Source organism: Salpingoeca rosetta (assembly GCF_000188695.1).
Source record: "Salpingoeca rosetta unplaced genomic scaffold supercont1.18, whole genome shotgun sequence".
NCBI classification, from domain to species: Eukaryota; class Choanoflagellata; order Craspedida; family Salpingoecidae; genus Salpingoeca; species Salpingoeca rosetta.
This window is the reverse complement of record NW_004754916.1, coordinates 558,901-578,900: the sequence shown is the minus strand read 5'-3', so window position 1 is coordinate 578,900 and position 20,000 is coordinate 558,901. Positions and strand designations below refer to the sequence as shown.

Here is a 20,000-nt window from a genome sequence, read left to right as displayed (position 1 = left end):
TACCTTTGTGATCATTCACGCCATTTTGTGTCCTCACCACGCTTGTGCTTCACGACAGGTGCACCATGTGGTGATGGTGATTGTCATGCTTCCACTCGCATACATGCTTGCCCCTGGCCACATGATTGCTCATGGCGCCTTCTACGCCAGTGGCCTTCCAGGTAATGTTTGTCTGATGCTTTGTTTGCATATTTTGATTGTGTGCATGTGCATGCTTGTGTGTGTGTGTGTGTGTGTGTGTGTGTGTGTGTGCCTGTGTGCCTGTGTACCTGTGTGTGTGTGTGTGTGTGTGCCTGTGTGCCTGTGTGCCTGTGTACCTGTGTGTCTGTGTGTACTCGTCTGTGTGCACCTGTGTGTGTAATCTTTTGTGTGCGTGTGTGCGTGGTTTACGTTTCTCTACTTCTGCATGCGTTTATCCATGACATAATTGCCACCCCGCGAACAATACACGCACTCATGCGCACTGATCGCCGTTTCCGCTCGCGCGCGTCATCTTACAGGCGGTATCGACTACATTTTCCTCGTCCTCATCAAGTGCAACGTCATCTCGAAGATGCAAGAGAAGGAGTGGAACGTTTGGGTGCAGAACTGGGTCCGTGCCCCAGGTGCGTAAGTGTATGTCTGTGTGTGTGTGTGTGTCTGTGTCTGTGCGTCTGTGTGTCTGTGTGTCTGTGTGCCTGTGTGCCTGTGTCTCTGTGTGTACATTTCTCACTGGCTGTGCACCATGTTCCCTCTCGCACACACCCATGTCTGCGTTTCCCCTTGTCTCCTTCACAACAAGCATCATTCGCACCTCACACATTGCCACCATACATCCTCCCGTCGTTCAAGGCTGCATCATCCATGCGTGGCTCACGTACCACAACCTCGTTGAGGCGAACAAGCGCATCGCTGATCCAGACCTCTCCATGCGCCTCCCAACTTCCACCATCCCGCTCATTCGCGACCAAACACGTAGGACGCCACATGCTTCTCTGTGTGTGTATGTGTGTATGTGTGTCTGTGCGTGTGTGTGTGTGTGTGTCTGTGTGTCTGTGTGTGTGTGTTTGTGTGTCTGTGTGTGTGTGTCTGTGTGTGTGTGTGTGATTGTGTGTCACTGTCTCTCTGTGTCTGTGTGTGTGTGTGTGTGTGTGTGTGTGTCTGAGTGTGGCTGTGTGTGGCTGTGTGTGTCGAATGGCGCTTGGCAGTACACATCCAATTGCTCCCTCCCGCCCCTCCTCACACACACACACACACACACGCACGCACACACATACACACACACACACACACGCACACACATACACACACGCGTGAGCACAGTTGCCAACGTTGCCGCGTGGGTGGTCATCCTCACCTTCTACTGGAACGGAATGTATTTCCTCGAGCGCGTAATTCGCTCCCACGAGCGCCACCTCGTCCTGCAGACCCTCGACGTCTCTCCACGCGACCTCGCTGCAAAGGAGAAGGACGCTCGCGCTGCAGCGAAGAAGAAGAACAACTGATCAGCCACCACCATTTGTTGTCGCGTGCGTATGCGGTGAACTTCTGGCGCTGCTTTTTGACTGTGACGCCGAGACGTACACGCTGTGTTTGACGGATGTCGCAACAACAACAACAACACAACAACAACAACAACAACAACAACAACAACAACAACAACAACAACAACAACAACAACAACAACAACAACAGCAGCAACCCCTCTTCCCTCTCCTTTCCTCCTTCTGCTTTCCTCTTCTTCTTTCCTCTTGCGTGTTTCTTGCTCCCTCTAGCTCGATTTGCCATATGCACGGCTCTTTCGCTGCTTACAACGCTGTTCGGTTCCTGTTTGTGTCGTTCCTTACTTGCTTGTTTGTTTGTAACATTTTCTTGAGTGTCCCTTGCTTCCTGCTGTCGTTGTGTTTATGTCTCACGTCCGCCCACGCTCCCTCTTGAAACGTCTGAGTACACCTGTCACGAACGAAGAACATACCTTTTGAAGTGTGTGTGTGTGTGTGTGTGTGTGAGTGACACACACACACACACACACACACACGCACCCTCTCTCAGCGAGATAAGCAGACTGGGTGGCCAATGCCACTGTGAGACACACGCGCGCTTGCATACACATATTCCCACCAACTCCCAACACACGACACACACGACACACACGACGACGGTTGAGAACCAATCAAAACCTCGTGTGTATGTAATCGTCCACAAACTAACCACGTTGTAAGCTGTAATGCCCTTGCGTCCTCCCTCCCTCCCCCCCCCCTTCTCTCTTCCCACACGCTTGCTTGAATGTACAGTGAGCTATGAACACGAGACGCAAAGGCTTCGAAAAAGGGAGTGAGGTAATGTAAAAAGAACATCACATCATGTCACACAACATAACATCACGCAATATTGACAGCAGAACGTCGGATATAAGCCCCTATCGACACCCTGCACCACACGCTGTGGTGCTCCGCCAATCGCGGCCAACACAACGCCTCAACCCTTCTTCACCAACAACATCATCAGCAGCAGCAGCAGGAGCAACATCAGCATTATCATCAGCAGCAGCAGCAGCCGCAGCAGCGGCAGCATCGTCGTCGTCGTCGTCGTCATGCCGCCGTGTCCACCAATACGGTGCCAGACCGGTCCTTGATGCGAACCTGAAGGCGAGGCCATCATGAAGAGGAGCTGGCGTGAGGCGAGCAACGATACAGCATGCACAGCGGCCATCACAGCACATCCTTCCCACAATTACCACAACATCGCCACCCACCATCACAGCACCAACACCACCACCATCACCATCAGCACCATCACCGCTTCCTCACCCGCCCGTCGCGGTATTGCGTCTCCTGTCGTCCGTCTGGATAGACGATCTTCACTGTCCCGTCAGGATATCTGGGCAGCATAGGCAGGGGTGGTGATGAACGAACGGGTGGCGTTTGTCCTTGAACATTCACGCATGTGTGATATGGGATACGCACACACATACACACAACACACACACACAACACACACAACACACTCACACTCACACACACACTCACACACACACAATTCACACAATCCCATACCTCCGTTTTGAAAACGCCTTGGTGTGGACCTCGTGTCGCCCATCAGGAAAGTCGATGACCTTGTCGCCGTTGACGGTGATGCGGAGAATTGTTCCATCCGAAAACACCGTCTCCTCCTCGCTGTCGTTGAAGATGAACTTGGTCGTACCGTCGGGGAACTGAATCTCCTGCCGTTGGACAACGAGGGAGGGAGGATATGCGTGAGAGAAGTTGGTGTGCGCGTACATGCGTGTGAGAGAAAGCGTGCGCTTGCGTCTGTGTGTGCAACAGTGTGTCCAGGTGGCGAAAAGGCGAACAGCCAATGACACACGCACACACACACACATTCACACACGAATACATACACACGCGCACCTTGACGCCGTTTGCGTGGTGCTTCTCCACTTGTCCGTTTGCAAACTCAAACGTTTCGCTTCCGTCTGGTTTCGTGATGTGCGTTGTCTGCGCCTCGTGATAGCGGTACACAACCTGATCCCCACGTGTGGCGAGTGGGGAAGCGACACGTGTTGGCGTTGGAGGGGAGTTGGAAACGCACAGGAGACGTGAACCCGCGCACTACATGGGCAAGGTGCCTGATTCACATGCACACACACACGCACTCTTACACACGCACTCTTACACGCACACGCACACGCACACGCACACGCACACGCACACGCACACGCACACGCACTCTTACACACACACGCACACGCACACGCACACGCACACGCACACGCACACGCACACGCACACGCACACGCACACGCACACGCACATGCACACGCACACACATCCCCCCCCCCTGCGCGACTCACGGTTCCGTCAAGCTCCACGTCCTTTGAATCGCCGTTGAAGAACGAAACGGAGACAGTCCCGTCTGCACGCGTCACCTGTCAACGACGGTGGTGGTGATGGTCAGGGATGGTGGGTTTGTGATGACAAGGCAGCGCAAAGCAGGTTGTGGCGAAGCACAATCATCTTGCACACACACACACACACACACACACACACACACACACACACACACACACACACACACACACACACACACACACACGAACCTTGACGGTGCCATTCCTGAATGTGGTCTCCGTGCTTCCATCCTCCAACACACGCACAACTTTTCCACCGCCGCTGCGACTGAAACGCGAACGGCACCAATGTAACCGACACACACAAACAAAACAAACAAACAAACAAACAAACAAACAAACAAACAAACAAACAAACAAACAAACAAACAAACAAACAAACAAACAAACAAACAAACAAACAAACAAACAAACAAACAAACAAACAAACAAACAAACAAACAAACACACGCACACAACATGTGGTGAGTGGCAGAAAACTGCACAGCATCGCGTCAAACACACGAGCACAGCACGTTCAGCAATCACAGCATTCACCAACATATCACGCACCGCTTGTGCTCTGGACTCGTGGGTGTGGTCGTCGTTGCCTCCTCTCCACCTACACCACCACGTGCTCCTTTGTGGTCCTTTGAGCTGTCCGCAAACCCGTTCATCTCCTCTGCCTCGGGCGCTCGCCGCTTCTTCGCATCACCGCCACCATCAGCATCACGCCCGTGCTTGTGCTCATCATTGCCATCGCCATCATCATCACTGTGATTTGCAATCCCCTTCCCTCCCCTCTGCTGTCTGTGCTGTCTTCTTCCCGCACCATCACTGCTATCACTGCCACCGGCACTGCTTGTTTTGCCGCCTGTCCTTGCAGTCGAGGCGGATGCGGCGTCCGGCTGTGGAATGGAGGACTTTGGTCGCTGTTGCTGCTGCTGTGGCTGCCTTGGCTGAGCGCCATCGTGCTGCTGCTGTTGCTGCTGCTGCGGTTGTTGGTGCCGTCTTGGCGCCTGTCCTCGTGCCACGCGCTCTCGCTCCATGAACAGCAGCTCCTCCTGCAACTGCTCGTTCTCTGCCTGCAGGCTCTGTATTCTCTCCTCCAGGCGCCGCCGTGACGAGGCGTTTCGGCGGTCCTGCGCCTCCAGCTGCTCCGTTAAACGCTGAATTTCCTCCTCCAATGCCGCAATCGTCTCCCGGTCCTTCTTGTTTGGCATCTCGCGCATCGCCTGCCTGCTCACGCAATTGTGTGTGTGTGTGTGTGTGTGTGTGTGTGTGTGTGTGTGTGTGTGTGTGTGTGTGTGTGTGTGTGTGTGTGTGTGTGTGTGTGTGTGTGTGTGTGTGTGTGTGTGTGTGTGTGTTTTGAAGTCACAAGGCGGCCCGACATGTGAGTCCCCCAACCATCACAACATTGCAACCTCTCCCCACGGCAGTAACTGGCGTACCGGTGGGATTGGAAGATTCGCTTCTCCTTCTTCAACTTTGCCGTTTCCCGTTCCTTGTATGCCTGCAAGCAGTGATGGTGTTGCAGGCAAACACAAAATGAATGAACGAAGACCCAACCCGTACACATACGACACGGTACGACACGGCACACACACACACACATAAACACACACGCACAACACACACACACATAACACATAAACACACACACACACACGCACGCACACACATACACACACACCTGAAAGTCGTCCATTTCCTTCTGCCGCTGGCGCTCAAACTCCTCCACTTCTTTGTCCAAATGCCGCAATTTGTCCTCAAATTCAAATTTCGCGCGCGACGCCGCCTCCGTCTCCATCCGGAACCGCCTGCACGCAGGATGGGATGGAAGTTGGATGGAGGTTAGGTGACGTTTGATGCGTGGATGTGTGTGTGCGTGTGTTTGTTGTGGATATGGTGGAGATTGTGGTACCAGAGCCGTTAACACACGCAAATATCGCTGCAGACATCAGCTAGCCCTCCTTTTCACACACACACATACGCACACATACGCACGCACACCTGATTTCGTCATCGAGCTGCTGCAGTTTCGCAGCAATGACGTCATCCACAGCCCCAGACGATGTGTCCTCTCCTCCTCCTCCTCCTCCACCTCGTCCCTGTTGCTGGAGCTGTTGTTGTTGCTGTTGGTGTTGTTGTTGTTGTTGTTGTTGGTGGTGTTGTTGTTGTTGTTGTTGTTGTTGGTGTTGTTGTTGTTGTTGGTGTTGATTGTCGTTGGTTGTTTTCGCGGCGCCATGATGGCTCTTCAACCGCGGTGACCCTTTCTTCATCCAACCGCCGCCGCCGCCACCAACATGATTGCTACTATTCCTGTCATTGCCACCGCCAATACTGCTGCCATCATCACCATCACCAGCATCACCATCACCTCCACGCCCACTTCGCTCACGTTGCTGTTGTGTGTACTGCCGCCGCGTACTGCTCCTGTTATTGCTGCTGCTGTTGTGACGGCGATTGTGATACAGCCGCTGTACGAGCGACGACACCGGGGGTGGTGATGCATCCACACCATCGCCATCATCATCCCCATGGCCATCATGTGATGTAGCGTCAGCGCGCAGAACATCATCGCCACCATCACCATCACCACCATCACCGTCGTCATCATCACCATCATCATCTTCGTGGTTGTCCTCAGCATCGCTCAACTCTCCCCAGTCCTCCTCCTCATCGCCACGCACATCCACGGCCCGACCACTACTGCCACGCACCCCAATACCGCGACCATCATCATCATCTTCATCAACATCCTCATCATCATCATGAACGTTGTGTCCCGTGATGGTCACATCAGATTCACCATCGCTGTCCAGTCCATCTCCTTCTCCGTTACCATGTCCACCACCATCGCGGCCGTGGGCGTGAATCGGCCTCCCAACCACTCGCGCACTCGCCACACGCTCGCCATTGCCTGCAAGCAACACATGCGGCAAACCCTGGCCACTTCCTACTTGCCCAACCATATCACCAACATCACAAACATCATCATCACCACCATCACTGCCACTGGCACGCACCCCACCACCTCTCCCTGCCAGGGCTGTTCCGTGCTGCCGCCACACGTGTCGGCGACGGCTGACAGCGGCTGCCAGCGAGCCTCCAGTCAACAACGATGATGATGGCGCTGGTGCTGATGGAGGTGCCTCGTTGGCTGCCATGGCTGCTCTTGCTGTTGCTGTTGTTGCCCCTGCTGGTCCGAGAACAACCTCGGAGAGGGACGAGAGGGATGCGATGGTTGCCATCGCGCTTGGCGACGGCACTGTGGCCTGCGAACGGTGGAATCCCATGGCACCCTGATGGTTGTGGGTCGTGATGCCGCTGCGCGTGTGTGTGCGCGCGCCTGTGCTTGTACGCACATCGCCAGCGTTTGCTCTGGTGTTGACGGCGCGCAAGGCGCGCTTCATGGGAGATGCAACGTTGGGCGACAGAGCAGACACCTGAACAACGGCCACATGCGCGGTCATGCAGAACAGTGAGATGCATCGAGACACGGGAAGCAGGGATGAATGGGATGAGACCCCAGCAGCTGTGCAGCGATTGCATTCCATCGCACAGAGAGAGAGACAGAGACAGAGACAGAGACAGAGACAGAGACAGAGACAGAGAAAGACACACACACACACACAGAGAGAGAGTACCTACACATACACACATACACACACACACACCGAGATGTCCTGGCGCTCGGCTGCGGGCGTGACAATTTTCTCAATCTGCTCAAACTCCTTCAGCTCTTCCTCTTCCTGCACCTGCTGCTGCTCCCACTGCGTCCTGTGTGTGTGTGTGTGTGTGTGTGTGTGTGTGTGTGTGTGTGTGTGTGTGTGTGTGTGTGTGTGTGTGTGTGTGTGTGTGAGTGTGTGAGTGTGTGAGTGTATGTGTGTGTGTGTGTGAATGACGCTTCGTTCCTCGATGCAATCAGAACAGTGCAGGTGCTCACAGGTGGTAGGCGCATATGAATACACACTCATGAAAACACACGCACACCCAGGCAACCTGCTGGTGTAGAGGGAGGATGTCTCTGAAATGTCGTCAAGCAGAGACGTGTCGTGGTGCGCGGGCGTGGGCTGGAGATGGTCTGCAAAGGGCTGTGATTCATCGTGGCGTGGTGGTTCGTGAATAGCACGGCCCCGTGGCTGCTGCTGTCGCGGTGGGGGATTTGAAGCAGGTGGCTTCCCGGATGCAGCAGGCCGCCCTCTGCCACTAGTCGGACGCGCTACACGTGGCTGTGTTGATGCAGATGGTGGCTGGTGTGTTGTTCCCTGGGTTCGCTTGTGTTGGCGAATGTCGTCTTCATCGTCAGCTGCATCCTCTGCCTGCCCTTTGTTCTGTTTCTTGACGCCGGCTGCTCCGCGGATGGTCAGCGCAGAGGCGTTTCCAAACCTAACCACACGCAAGCACAGTCGTGAAGATGCAATGGGATGAGCTCTCAAGCTTTGAAGGACAAGAATGTGCGTGACAGAGAGGGAGACAGAGAGGGAGACAGAGACAGAGAAGTGCACTCGAAGACTCACAAACGTTCAAACACACACACGCGCACATGCGCGCACACACACACACACACGCACGCACGCAACGCACTTCTTGAGCCCCGAGCCACGGCGTAAGAAAGGGCGCTTGCCAGCCCTGCCTTGCTGAGCGCCTGATGATGTGCTCCTTGTCTGAGGCTGCTGCTGGTGTGGTGCGTGACCCTGTCGTTGTGCTTGCTGTTGTTGGGCAGGTGGGTGTTTCGCTGCCTTGAGCTCTCGCTCCAGCAGCTCTTCAAACGTCTGCGCCTGTCCGCCGCCGCCGACAGGCTGCTCATCCATCCCTGCGATTGTTGCGTTTGGTGCTGCCTGTGCTGCTGCGTTTGTGGCTTGGCGCGGGGTGCGTGTAAAGGGTGGTTTGGCTTGCTTGCCTGCCTGTTGTTGACCGCGTTTGCACTGACTGGCTGTTGTTGGCTGCTGCTGTTGTTGGCTGCTGTTTGATATTGGCAGTTGCAGCTTTGTTTGTCAAAATTGCACAACCTAATCACCCGAGATGGGAGGCGTCGCAGCGAGCATCTTCCTTGCTTTTTCCTTGCTCCTTTGTTTGCCTCTTCTTCACTCCCCCACTCTCACTCCCCCACTCTCACTCCCGCTCACTATGCATCGCGTTCTCCTTCGCATATGCCAACGTTTTTACAGCTCATATTGTTCGTTCATTAAGGGGAGTAACGTAACAGACAGAAACAAAATGGTAATGTAACAACAACCAACTGCTGAAGATAAGAACAACAACAACAACAATGTCACGCACTGAACACGTCAAATATGCACAGCCTTTGCACAGTCACATCAAGACATCCACACATACGCGCACGCGGTATGCGCGCACGCACTGTACAAATCACACACATGCGCACACACACGCGCGCCAGCATGGAATCACACGCGCATGCGCAATCAGTCCGACTGCTTGTGTGCAATCTCTTCGGTGACGGCGCTGATGGCCTCCGTGGCCTGCTGCAGGTTGTCCACCAGTTCGCGCGGCAGCTGCAGGTGCGGCGTCACGTGCGAGCGGCCGGGCCCAACACGCGAGTCGAGGCCGCCAAGCTCACGCGAGCGGCGGTAGGCCGCCCACACCGCGTCAGAGATGACGGTGCGCATGCCGCCGCGCTCAAGCTCGTACAGCGCAGCCGCCGTGGTGCCGCCGGGGGAGGTGATGTCGTTCTTGAGCACAGACGGGTGCTCGCCAGAGGCCAGGGCGAGGTTGACGGAACCGCGGACCGTGTGCAGCGTCAGCTTGCGGGAGGTGTCGCGTGGGAAGCCCATGTGCACGCCGGCGTCGATCATGGCCTCAAACATGAGCTGGCACATGGCGGGCCCGCTGCCGGAGAGGGCGGTGGCCATGTCCAGCATGCGTTCATCGGAGAGCAGGACCTCCTCGCCAAAGGTGGACAGGAACTCCTTCGCCTGGCGTCGCTGCTCCGTCGTCACCTCCGGCGTGAACGTCCAGCTGGTGATGGACTGGTTGATGAGGGCGGGCGTGTTAGGCATGGCGCGCACGACACGCTCCACGCCGAGCCCCTCGCGGATCTGGCCGATGGTGAAGCCGGCAGCAATGGACACGACCAGACACTCCTTGGAGATGGTGTCGCGGATGCCGTCAAAGACGCTGGCCATGGTCTGCGGCTTGACGGCGAGGATGAGAATGTCGGCGCCCTTAGCTGCGTCAGCGTTGTTGGCTGTGGCGGAGATATGGAAGCGGTCGCTGAGGAAGGTGCGACGGGTTGCGTTGGGGTCACATGCCGTCACCTGTGTGGCCTCCACAGCGCCCGAGTTGAGCATGCCGCCCATCATCGCCTCGGCCATCTTGCCGCTGCCCAGGAACACCATCTTCTTGCCCTTGAGCGCCAACGAGGGCGGACCTGCTTTGTTGCTCGGTTTCGCCGGCTGCGCTTTTTGCTCCTGCTGTTGCTGTTGCTGCTGCTGCTGGCGGTCTTGTGAAGGTTGCACGTGGGGCTCCTCAACTGCTGGCTGCGATTGCTGGCCAAGGGCAGCTGCGGTGTGCATGCGACGCAGCGCGGTCGGTGCTACCATCGCTGCGGCCGCTGAGGTGTGGCGGCATGCTGTGGGCATGCGGGCCGTGGCACTGGTTTGCGCGCGCACACAAGCTCGAGCCGAGGCTGTGATGCCGTCAACGAGCAAGCAGGCTGCCCGCCGCTGAGCAGAACTCTTGCATGCGGATGCGATAGAGAACATCATTGCTGCTGTGAATGTGTGTGTTCGTGTGTCTGTGTATGTGTTCGTGTATCTGTGTCTGTGTATGTGTGAGTGTGTGTATGTGTGCTGTATCGTGACCGTCGTCGTCGCTGGCGCTGAGGGTGTGGGTGGAAATGCGATCGATGTTGAGATCTCAGCAAGGCACACCAAGCCAAGAAAGGCTGGTCCTTCGTCTTTCTGCCCGTCTTGCTTGCCTCATGCACACCACGTTGCTTTTGCTTCGCTCGACGTTCGCCCTTTTGCTTCTGGTTCAACGCAATCGCGGTGTTTGTGCTGACTCAGCAATTTATTTCGCCTTCAGCACAACCAAGCGCCTTTTGCTACAACCCTTCTTCCCTTATTGTTTCGTACTTGGCGATCGCAACACACGCACACCCCCACACACACCACCCCCCACTCCCTGACTTTGCCCCCAACAACACCGCAAGCACGATGTGCGACTGCCTGTGCGACGGGTCCCCGGTTGAGGACAAGCGTGGCCTCTACAAGTACAATGTATGTCAAGGAAGAGGAAGACTTGGTGTCTTGTGTGAGAATGGGCGCGTGAGCGCGTGTGGATGTTGTTGTTGTTGTTGTTGTTGTTGTTGTTGTTGTTGTTGTTGTTGTTGTTGTTGTTGTTGTTGTTGTTGTTGTTGTTGTTGTTGTGTCTCCCCTCCTCCTCCTCCTCCTCCTCCTCCTTTTAGCCTTCTCCTTCTCCTTTTCGCCTTCTCCTTGTTCTCCCCCTCTTCTTGCCACCATTCTGCCTCCTATGCCCCATATCTTATCGCCACCCCACCTTCCACGATACACAGGCCCGGCAATGGGAAACGTCCATGCTGCATGCGGGCTGCAACCAGCCTCTCGGTCAGTACAAGAGCACCTTGACAATGCGTTGTGGTACAAGCAAATTTGCAGTGTGTTGTGCAGCACGCTCGTGGACGCAACAACCACGCGCAAGACACCCCCGTGTATATACCTGAGCTCACTGAACGCCACCAATGCAAACCACGACGCACCATTTGCAGGCTGCCTGGCTGCCATGTGCTTTCCGTGCTGCTGCGCCATGTACCTGCGCTACAAGGCTCTGAACGAGGACATGAGCAAGTATTCTTGCTGCCAGGGCTTCATCTGCCCAAGTGAGTGGCTTCTATCTCTTGTGTATCTGTGTGTGTGTGTGTGTGTTTATGTGCGTATGTGTAAGTGTTAAGGGTGCACGTGTCTGTGTCCTTGTTTATGCACATTCTTGCTCGTCACATGGTTCTACCCCAAGACATCGCACTGACCGCTTTCGTCGCTTGTCTCTTACTGCCTCCCTTCGACAGGCATCACCAAGTGCTTTCCTGGTCAGGACGACTGCCCTTGGTGCTGCCTCTGCCTTGAGGTGAGCATGTGGCAGGGGGTTTCAAGATGTGCAGAGGGCGGGGCGGGGGCAAAGCGCTTCCTAACACTGTCACCCTTATCCCTCACTCACATGCACACGTACACATTCTTTCTCTCTCTCTCTCACACACACTCTCTCTCACGCACTCACACTCACACTCACACTCACATTCACTCACTCACTCACTCACTCACACTCACACTCACACTCACATTCACTCACTCACTCACTCACTCACGCACTCACACACACACACACACACTCGCTCAGGTGACGCTGTGCGAGAGCTGTGCCATCTCCGCCACGCGCATCTACGTGCAGGTGGAGCGCCAGATTATCACGGACCCTTGCGACAACCGCATCATCGTGAGTGTTTGAGAGAAAGGGAAGAGAAAGGCTGGTGTGTGGTTGTATGTCTGTTTTTCTGTATGTCTGTGTGTCTGTATGTCTGTGTCTGTATGTCTGCATGTCTGTATGTCTGTGTGTCTGTGTTGGCGTGAACACGTCAGACGAAGCACTCATCCGTGCCATGCAATTTTCGTGCTCGTCTGGCTCGACAGCGCTTCAACAACTTCATGCAGATCCTGTCGTGTGTCTGCAACATCCTCGCCATCTTCATTGATGGTCTGGATGCACTTGCCGCACTCATCGACCTGATTGCCGATATCGTCTACGTAAGACAATGCGCTGACATGAATGCGCGAGAATGTGTGTGCATGTGAAGTCGAGAGAAAGAGAGAGAGTGTGTGTGTGTGTGTGTGAACGTGTTGAATACGTCTGCCCGCGTGCTAGTTCAACCATGGAATTTACGCAGAGGCGTGGAGTGGAATCTTCACGCAATCTCATCCTTGCACTTCACACGACGCACACACACACACACACACACACACTCCGATACTATGTAGTGCCTGACACAAGCGTGCATGCAAGCACAGACGTTCCATGAGCTGAAGCTCCACCCGACCGCGACAGACTACGACGGCGTGAGCGGCGGCGCCATCACACAGCAGCCAAAGATGCAACAGCAACACCCAGCACAACACCACCACCAGCCAGGCAACTTCAACGCCATCCAGCAGCCATACCCTCCACAGCAACAGCAACAGCAGCAGCAGTACTACCCACCAATGGCGTATCCACCCCAGCAGCAGCATCAGCAGCAGCAGGCTTATCCTCCGCAGGGCTACCCGCCCCAGTACACGCCCTCAGCCGCACCTTACCCACCGCAACAGCACTACCCACCACGCCAGTGAGAGAGTGTGTGTGTGAGTGTGTGTGTGTGTGTGTGTGCGTGTGTGTGTGCGTGTGTGTGTGCGTGTGTGTGTATGTGTGTGTGTGTGTGTGTGCGTGTGGTCAAGGGAAGAAGTCCAGAAGAACCTACAAGAGCGCAGAAGAGTCAGTGAGCGCGAGCGCGAAGCGGTATGCGGGGTCATGTTCATGTAGTCATGTCATGTGTCGGCACTCAGGACTTGCTTGCGACAGGACCAACAAACAGGGCGCACTGTTTGGGTGTTTATGCGAAGATACATCCAATCTTCGCCTGGCAGCCGTTTTGGTTTTGTTTTCTGGCTTTTCACCTTCTTCATCTTGCTTGTGCGCCAATTCCCCCTTCACCCGTTGCATATCCACCCCTCGTCTCCTCGTCTGTGTTGCTTTGCTGCTTGTTGCCTCCCCCTCCTCCCCTCGCCTCATTTGCGTTCTGCAACAACAACAACACAAAGAACACAAACAAGATGTGCCAGTTCCTCTGTGATGGCTCACCCACCGAAGATGATCCGCGCAAGGACCTTCAGGCAAGCGATGGGATGGAATGGGATGGGATGGGTTGAGTGGGCGGTGTTGTCAGAAACACGGACGGATGGGATGTACGGTGTTGTACATACGGTGTGGTTGTTGATGTGTGAAACGCAGATCGCCTCGTCGCTTGTCCTCTTGTGGTTGTCCGGAAACGCTGTCTTGCGTTGGCGCATTCGCGCATAGGTGGTTGCCTCCACGACGCCTAGACGCCTCATATCAGCATGTCATATTCATTACCTTCTTACCTTCGTGCTTGTCCTGACTCTCTACGTCTCACGCTGTCCAACACATAACCACCACCACAGGATCGTCAATGGGAGACGTCCATGCTCAAGGCCGGCTGCAACCAGCCGCTTGGTATGTCGCGCAGTTGCACTGCACTTGCTGTATGAGTTGTTGTTGTTGTTGCTGTTTGTTGCTGTTTGTTGCTGCACGTCTCGAACACGAACACCAGGGCTTCGGGCCTTCTGTGGTCTCGCGCATGTTGCCTGCAGGCAATGACAATTTCACAGACACACAGACACACACACACACACATGCACGCACACACACACGCACGCACGTGGATACTGACGTGATGGGCTGCTCTGCTGCATGTGACAGGTTGCTGCTGCGCCATGTTCTTCCCGTGCTGCTGCGCCATGTACCTGCGCTACAAGGCCCTGAACGAGGACATGAGCAAGTACTCCTGCTGCCAGGGCTTCATCTGCCGTAAGTTGTCCTCCCGAGAGAGTCTTTGCGAGGGCAGACCTAAGAGCATGCGAAAGTGGGCCTGATACTGCGCTGCTCGTTGCAAGAATGAATTGCTTTGTTTTTTCCTGACTTCTGATGCTGCGACCTGTGTACGACCTGTGTTGTGCTCACGCACATGTTTATTGTGCTCGTTTGATACCTTCAGCCAAGTGCATGAACTGCGTGCCGCTGCAGGAGTCGTGCCCTTGGCTTTGCCTGTGCCTCGAGGTCTGTGCGTGTGTGTGTGTGTGTGTACATGTGTGTGTGTGTGTGTGCATGCGTGTGTGTACATGTGTGCGTGTGTGTGTACATGTGTGTGTGTGTGTGTGTTTGTGTGCACACTTGTACTATCTGTTGAAGTTGGATTTCTTTTCATTCTCACTCGCGTACTCACACAACGACAACAACACACCTTCTCTTTTGTGCTCGCCCTCGTGTGTATTATTCACCTGAACAGGTCAGCATCTGTGAGGCGTGTGCCATCTCCGCCACGCGCATCTACGTGCAGGTGGAGCGCCAGATCATCACGGACCCTTGCGACAACCGCATCATTGTGAGTTGCCGTGTTTCCTTGTTGTCTGCTGCCGTCGTTTGCCTTGATGCTGGTGTGTGTTGGCCTTGTCGTGCCCGTCGTTGCGTTTGCATGCATGCAGGCATGCATGCAGGCATGAGTGTATGCAACTGCGTGTGTTGTGTGCGTGCGGGCGGGCGAGCGTGTCACGTGTTGTTGTGAACGTGGTGCCACTCGACCCCGGGTACTCGTGTGATCTTGCCTCTCCCTTTCTCTGCTTCAGTACTTCCCCCTCTTTTCACGCCTTCCTCACCGCCGTTTTCTTTGTGCTTTGATGTGTGTGTGTGTGTGTGTGTGTGTGTGTGTGTGTGTGTGTGTGTGTGTGTGTGTGTGTGTTACTTTGCACACAGCGCTTCAACAACTGCATGCAGATTCTCTCGTGCATCTGCAACATCCTTGCCATCTTCATTGATGGTCTGGATGCACTTGCTAACCTGATTGATCTCATTGCCGACATCGTCTACGTGAGTTGACCCGAGCAAGCTTTGCACCCGTTGCTGGTAGTAGGGTTGTTGCGCATGCGTGTCTGTGTGTGTGTGTGTGTGTCTGTCTGTCTGTCTGTACATCTGTGCCTGTGTGCGTGTTTGTCTGTGGGTGTGTGTGTGTGGGTGTCCGTATATCTGTGTGTGTGTGTGTGTGTGTGTGTGTGTGTGTGTGTGTGTGTGTGTGTGTGTGTGTGCGCGCGCGTGAAATCCTCGCTGCACTTGTATCAACTGCGCAAATCAACGTCGCGTCGCTCACCCAAAGCCACTCCCACCTTCCCATTCCAACCCCCTCAACCCCACGTCGGCATCCCTCCATAGTGCCTGACGCAAGCGTGCATGCAGGCACAGACGTACCACGAGCTGAAGCTCCACCCCACCTCTGTGGACTATGAAGGTGCCGGCCAGGGTGGCAAGTACATCAACCAGCAGCCACAGGGCCAGCCCCAGCAGCCATACCCTGGCCAGCAGGCTGCTTACCCACCACAGGGTCAACAGGGCTACCCACCACAGCAGCAAGGCTACCCACCACAGCAGCAGCAAGGCTACCCGCCACAGGGTTATCCACCCCAGCAGCAGCAGGGCTACCCACCTGCCTACTGAGTGGAGAAGTGGGGTGCGTGCACTGCTAAAATGGCGAGAGCGCACGCTTCCCTGCAGCATTTCTTGCTGCTGTTGCTCTTCTTCTTGTGTTATGTGGCTCTTGCTGGGGGACCTCTTCTTCTTCTTCTTCTTCTTTCTTCTTCATGTGTGTGCATGGGTTGCGTTGCTGCCATGTTCTTCATCCGCTTGTGTCTGCTTGTGCTTTCGTTGTCTTGTTGTGCTATTGTCTGTGACTACCGCCCGCACACCCTCTCCCCTCTTCCTTGCTCTTCCGTGGTGTTCCGTTCGATGATGTCAGCCTGCGAGGCGTCTGTGCTGCGCAGTGTTACAACAACACCTTTCCGTGGTGAAGCGTTTCCTTTCTTTGAAGCATTTCCGTCCCCAATGACGGTGCTGGTGTGTGTCGTGGTCGTTTACAATGGAGACTGAGAAAGGAGGAAAGAGCACTTGTGGTTATTACCACATTGCATGCCGACAGGCGAGTGTGGGCTGGGATGTAACAAGAGCAAGATAAGGTGACTGTCACATAACAACGCAATGGGCGCGACATGCGCGAGCTCAAAGTCAAGACAAGGAACCAAGGAAAGGAAGGTGGTGGGCAGTGATGCAGTTGCTGTTGTTGGTTCGTGCGTGACACGTAACATGGTCGCAAACGTAACACGGTCAGAAGGTGTCAGTGAATGATGACACAGGGCAAGTGGAGAGGGGCATGTGCGAGTCCACACACACGCTGGCGTTTTCCATGTCGCCCTCACGCCGCGCATCTATGTCTTCTTCTTCTTATTCTTCTTGGAGCCTTTCTTGGTGAGTTTCTTCTTTCCCTTGCCGCCTTTCTTCGACCCCTTTCTCCTCTTCTTCTTTGTCTTCTTTGGGGGCTCTGGCAGCTTCAGTTCCGCCGCCCACCAGTATCGCGCCGCATGTACGATGTACTCATGACACGACGCGCGTGCCTGCGGCCCAGGGTTCTGGTCAATCTAATGCAGGTGCGATGGAGGAAGCGGTGTGAGAAGGGTGGTCATAATTGTGATGTCACAACAGCATACTTTGGGGAGAGGGAGGGAGCGCGAGAGTATGTGCACGCGCAGGCACACAGACCCACACACAGGTACAAGCACACATGTGCACGCCCACATACAGGCACACAGACCCACACACAGGTGCAAGCACACATGTGCACGCCCACGTACAGGCACACACACACATACACGCCCACACGGAGGTACATAAAAGAGGACTGACCTGGTCCATGGCACGACGAAGGAGGCTCTCGCCGAGGGCCTTGAGGTCGGGTTCTGTGACGTGCATGCTGCATTCTCCAGCGTTGAGGAGCGTGACGAGAACAAGGTACGTCTCCAGGCCGGATTCCGCCTCCTTGAGGGTGCGCAAGTAAGACCGCAGCGCCGTGGCATACTGCCCAGCCTTGTACAGGTCATTACTTCGCTCCAACAGCACTGCCGCGGGCCCTGGGATGCGCGGGAACGTGGTCAGTTCCTTTGCCGCTTGTTTCAATGCATCAAAGGATAGCAGCTTCTGCACCTCCTCGTCCATGCCATCGAATGCAAATGCATCATCCTCATCTTCAGCACCCTCTTGCTCCTCTTCTTCGTCACCGTCATCTCCGCCCTCGTCCTTTTTCTCTCCGCTGTTTTCATCATCATCACTGTTTCCTGCATTGTCTTCCTCTCCGTCGTCGTCAACAACGTCGTCGTTCTCCTCACCCTCACTCACATCACCACCACCTTCATCCCACTCATCACCACCATCATCCATCGCCACAACAACGGGTTTGCTTGGGTTGTTAAGGGAGTGCATTTTATGGTGTCGCTGACGAAACCTCAGCGGGTTGCCTTCTTCTTGGTGGTCTTCTTCTTGCCTTTCTTGCTGCTGCTGCTGCTGCTGCCTCCTCTTGTTGATGCTTTGCTGCTCGTGCCTGCAGGCTTGAGGGCATGTCCCTGTCCACTAAACGGCTCTGGGCGTGTGCTCTGTCGTGTGTATGCATGCGTGTGTGTGTGTGCGTGCTTGTGAGTGTGTGTGTGCGAGAGTGTGTGTGTGTGCGAGAGAGAGAGAGAGAGAGAGAGAGAGAGAGAGAGAGTGTGTGTGTGTGTGTGTGTGTGTGTGTGTGTGTGTGTGTGTGTGTGTGTGTGTGTGTGCGTGCGTGTGTGTGTGTGTGCGTGTGTGCACTGGCTTGCATGCTAACTCGTAGACGCTTCAGTGTGTGGCATGCAGAGCCGTGGCCCACCTCTTCGTCATCGTCGTCTCCTTCGTCCATGTCTCCGCTGCCGCCGGCCTGCACTGGCACGACCATCGCTGCCATGGCGGACGCCGTCAACAAGGGCGAATTCAAGGAGGCGTGGGCGCTCATCTACACGACCATCGGTGAACTCGAGTCTGCGGGTGTGGACATCCCTTTCGACGACAAGGTGTGTGTGGGTGTGGGTGGGTGTGTGTGTGTGTGTGTGTGTGTGTGTGTGTGGGTGTGGTGTGTGTGTGTGTGTGTGTGTGTGTGTGTGTGTGTGTGTGTGTGTGTGTGGGTGTGTGGGTGTGTGGGTGTGTGGGTGTGTGGGTGTGTGGGTGGGTGTCTGTACGTCTTGTGTGTCTCTGTGTCTCTGTGTGTGTGTGTGTGTCTGTACGCCTGTCTGCTCGATTTGTCTCACACCAAGCCATAGCGCCAGCACACACACACACACTCTCTCTCTATCTCTATTTCTATCTGTATCTGTATCTCTATCTCTCTGTCACATCTCCTACCCCATCGATCGGCGTCGCCCAACCATTGCCCACTCACTCCACCACCACCACCACTTCTCCCGTCGCTTCTCCACGACAGATGTATCTGCTGAAGGAAGGCGCGCGCTTAGCGCGGCACCTGCATCTCTTCCATGAGAGTGCGGAGATTAACATGCTCGCCCTCCAAGCAAAGGGTGAGCCGCCACTGCTTCTGATCGTGCTGCTGTGTGTGTGTGTGTGTGTGTGTGTGTGTGTGTGTGTGTGTGTGTGTGTGTGTGTGTGTGTGTGTGTGTGTGTGTGTGTGTGTGTGTGTGTGTGTGTGTGTGTGTGTGTGAATCCGCGCCCACCTTGCTATTGCACGAATCATGCCTCACTCCTGCTTCTACTGTCGTTATCTGTGTTGCCCACGTGTTGTTCACAGCAAAGGAAGGCGTGAGCTCGTTCAAGTACCTGACCACGTTCATGGACTTAGCAGATGACTACCTCAGCCTCGGCGATTACATGCAGTCAGTAACTTGTGTGCGTGTGTGTGTGTGTGCGTGTATGAGCACAACTCCGTTTGCTTGCTGTGTGCGTGTGTGTTGAAGGGCTGAGTGCTAAACCCACTGATCACGGAACACCCATGACACAGGGCGCGGGAGTGGGTGACGATGGCGCGTGACCGGCTGAAGAAAGGCCTGACGGAGGAGGCATATCATCTCATCGACACGTCTGAGGCCAAGATCCACAACTGCATCGGTACGGCTCGAAGCAGCGATGATGCCGTGCTTGTGTGTGTGTGTGTGTGTGTGTGTGTGTGTGTGTGTGTGTGTGTGTGTGTGTGTGTGTGTGTGTGTGTGTGTGTGTTGTGTGTAAGGGTGTGTTGTGTGTAAGGGTGTGTGTGTGTAAGGGTGTGTGTGAGTGAGTGAGTGTGTGTGTGTGTGTGTGTGTGTGTGTGTGTGTGTGTGTGTGTGTGTGTGTGTGGAAGGAAGAAAGAGGGGTGAGGATGATGCAGAAAACGGTGCGGTGGTAGGTGAGGAGGGCCATGAACGTGTGGATCGCATATCACACGCCTTGTCAGCAGCAACGGTGCAGAGACACGGACATGCACGCATGCAAACACGCACAC

General features: G+C 55.0%; 8 protein-coding genes across 8 annotated transcripts in view; 4 read left to right on the top strand and 4 right to left on the bottom strand.

The window, feature by feature from the left end:
• The window catches only part of PTSG_06548 (uncharacterized protein), a 2,636-nt gene extending 689 nt beyond the window's left edge, over window positions 1–1,947 (top strand). Inside the window, exons 2-5 of the mRNA XM_004991874.1 lie at window positions 59–161; window positions 501–605; window positions 832–954; window positions 1,303–1,947. Of these exons, the coding sequence (XP_004991931.1) occupies window positions 59–161; window positions 501–605; window positions 832–954; window positions 1,303–1,484 (513 nt within the window). The 3' untranslated portion in view covers window positions 1,485–1,947. The remainder of the gene's footprint in view (window positions 1–58; window positions 162–500; window positions 606–831; window positions 955–1,302) is intronic.
• A 289-nt stretch (window positions 1,948–2,236) lies between these two features.
• On the bottom strand, window positions 2,237–8,696 carry PTSG_06547 (uncharacterized protein). The gene is made up of 13 exons (XM_004991873.1): window positions 8,459–8,696; window positions 7,874–8,260; window positions 7,549–7,651; window positions 5,882–7,317; window positions 5,562–5,688; window positions 5,320–5,381; window positions 4,442–5,107; window positions 4,079–4,157; window positions 3,833–3,907; window positions 3,390–3,503; window positions 3,036–3,202; window positions 2,790–2,859; window positions 2,237–2,621 (listed from the first exon to the last, which is right to left on the bottom strand). Exons 1-13 carry the CDS (start codon window positions 8,683–8,685, stop codon window positions 2,571–2,573), a joined length of 3,564 nt encoding a protein of 1,187 aa, XP_004991930.1. The 5' UTR covers window positions 8,686–8,696; the 3' UTR covers window positions 2,237–2,570.
• A 329-nt stretch (window positions 8,697–9,025) lies between these two features.
• PTSG_06546 (pyrroline-5-carboxylate reductase) lies at window positions 9,026–10,882 on the bottom strand. The gene has a single exon (XM_004991872.1). The coding sequence runs from the start codon at window positions 10,600–10,602 to the stop codon at window positions 9,301–9,303; it is 1,302 nt and encodes a 433-aa protein (XP_004991929.1). The 5' UTR covers window positions 10,603–10,882; the 3' UTR covers window positions 9,026–9,300.
• A 38-nt stretch (window positions 10,883–10,920) lies between these two features.
• On the top strand, window positions 10,921–13,233 carry PTSG_06545 (uncharacterized protein; the record flags this gene model as incomplete). Its single annotated transcript, XM_004991871.1, has 7 exons — window positions 10,921–11,115; window positions 11,412–11,463; window positions 11,625–11,735; window positions 11,922–11,980; window positions 12,251–12,346; window positions 12,541–12,654; window positions 12,886–13,233. The coding sequence occupies exons 1-7, from the start codon at window positions 11,053–11,055 to the stop codon at window positions 13,231–13,233; spliced, it is 843 nt and encodes a 280-aa protein (XP_004991928.1). The 5' UTR covers window positions 10,921–11,052.
• A 168-nt stretch (window positions 13,234–13,401) lies between these two features.
• PTSG_06544 (uncharacterized protein) lies at window positions 13,402–16,602 on the top strand (the record flags this gene model as incomplete). Its single annotated transcript, XM_004991870.1, has 7 exons — window positions 13,402–13,773; window positions 14,083–14,134; window positions 14,381–14,488; window positions 14,676–14,737; window positions 14,967–15,062; window positions 15,431–15,544; window positions 15,884–16,602. The coding sequence occupies 7 exons, from the start codon at window positions 13,402–13,404 to the stop codon at window positions 16,163–16,165; spliced, it is 1,086 nt and encodes a 361-aa protein (XP_004991927.1). The 3' UTR covers window positions 16,166–16,602.
• On the bottom strand, window positions 16,563–17,966 carry PTSG_06543 (uncharacterized protein). The gene is made up of 2 exons (XM_004991869.1): window positions 17,405–17,966; window positions 16,563–17,139 (listed from the first exon to the last, which is right to left on the bottom strand). The coding sequence occupies exons 1-2, from the start codon at window positions 17,933–17,935 to the stop codon at window positions 16,930–16,932; spliced, it is 741 nt and encodes a 246-aa protein (XP_004991926.1). The 5' UTR covers window positions 17,936–17,966; the 3' UTR covers window positions 16,563–16,929.
• A 34-nt stretch (window positions 17,967–18,000) lies between these two features.
• On the bottom strand, window positions 18,001–18,434 carry PTSG_06542 (uncharacterized protein; the record flags this gene model as incomplete). The annotated part of the gene is made up of 2 exons (XM_004991868.1): window positions 18,001–18,147; window positions 18,405–18,434. The coding sequence occupies 2 exons, from the start codon at window positions 18,432–18,434 to the stop codon at window positions 18,001–18,003; spliced, it is 177 nt and encodes a 58-aa protein (XP_004991925.1).
• Window positions 18,435–18,477: 43 nt separating this feature from the next.
• On the top strand, window positions 18,478–19,792 carry PTSG_06541 (uncharacterized protein; the record flags this gene model as incomplete). The annotated part of the gene is made up of 5 exons (XM_004991867.1): window positions 18,478–18,585; window positions 18,993–19,086; window positions 19,314–19,398; window positions 19,524–19,630; window positions 19,782–19,792. The coding sequence occupies 5 exons, from the start codon at window positions 18,478–18,480 to the stop codon at window positions 19,790–19,792; spliced, it is 405 nt and encodes a 134-aa protein (XP_004991924.1).
• Between the last annotated feature and the right edge of the window lie 208 nt (window positions 19,793–20,000).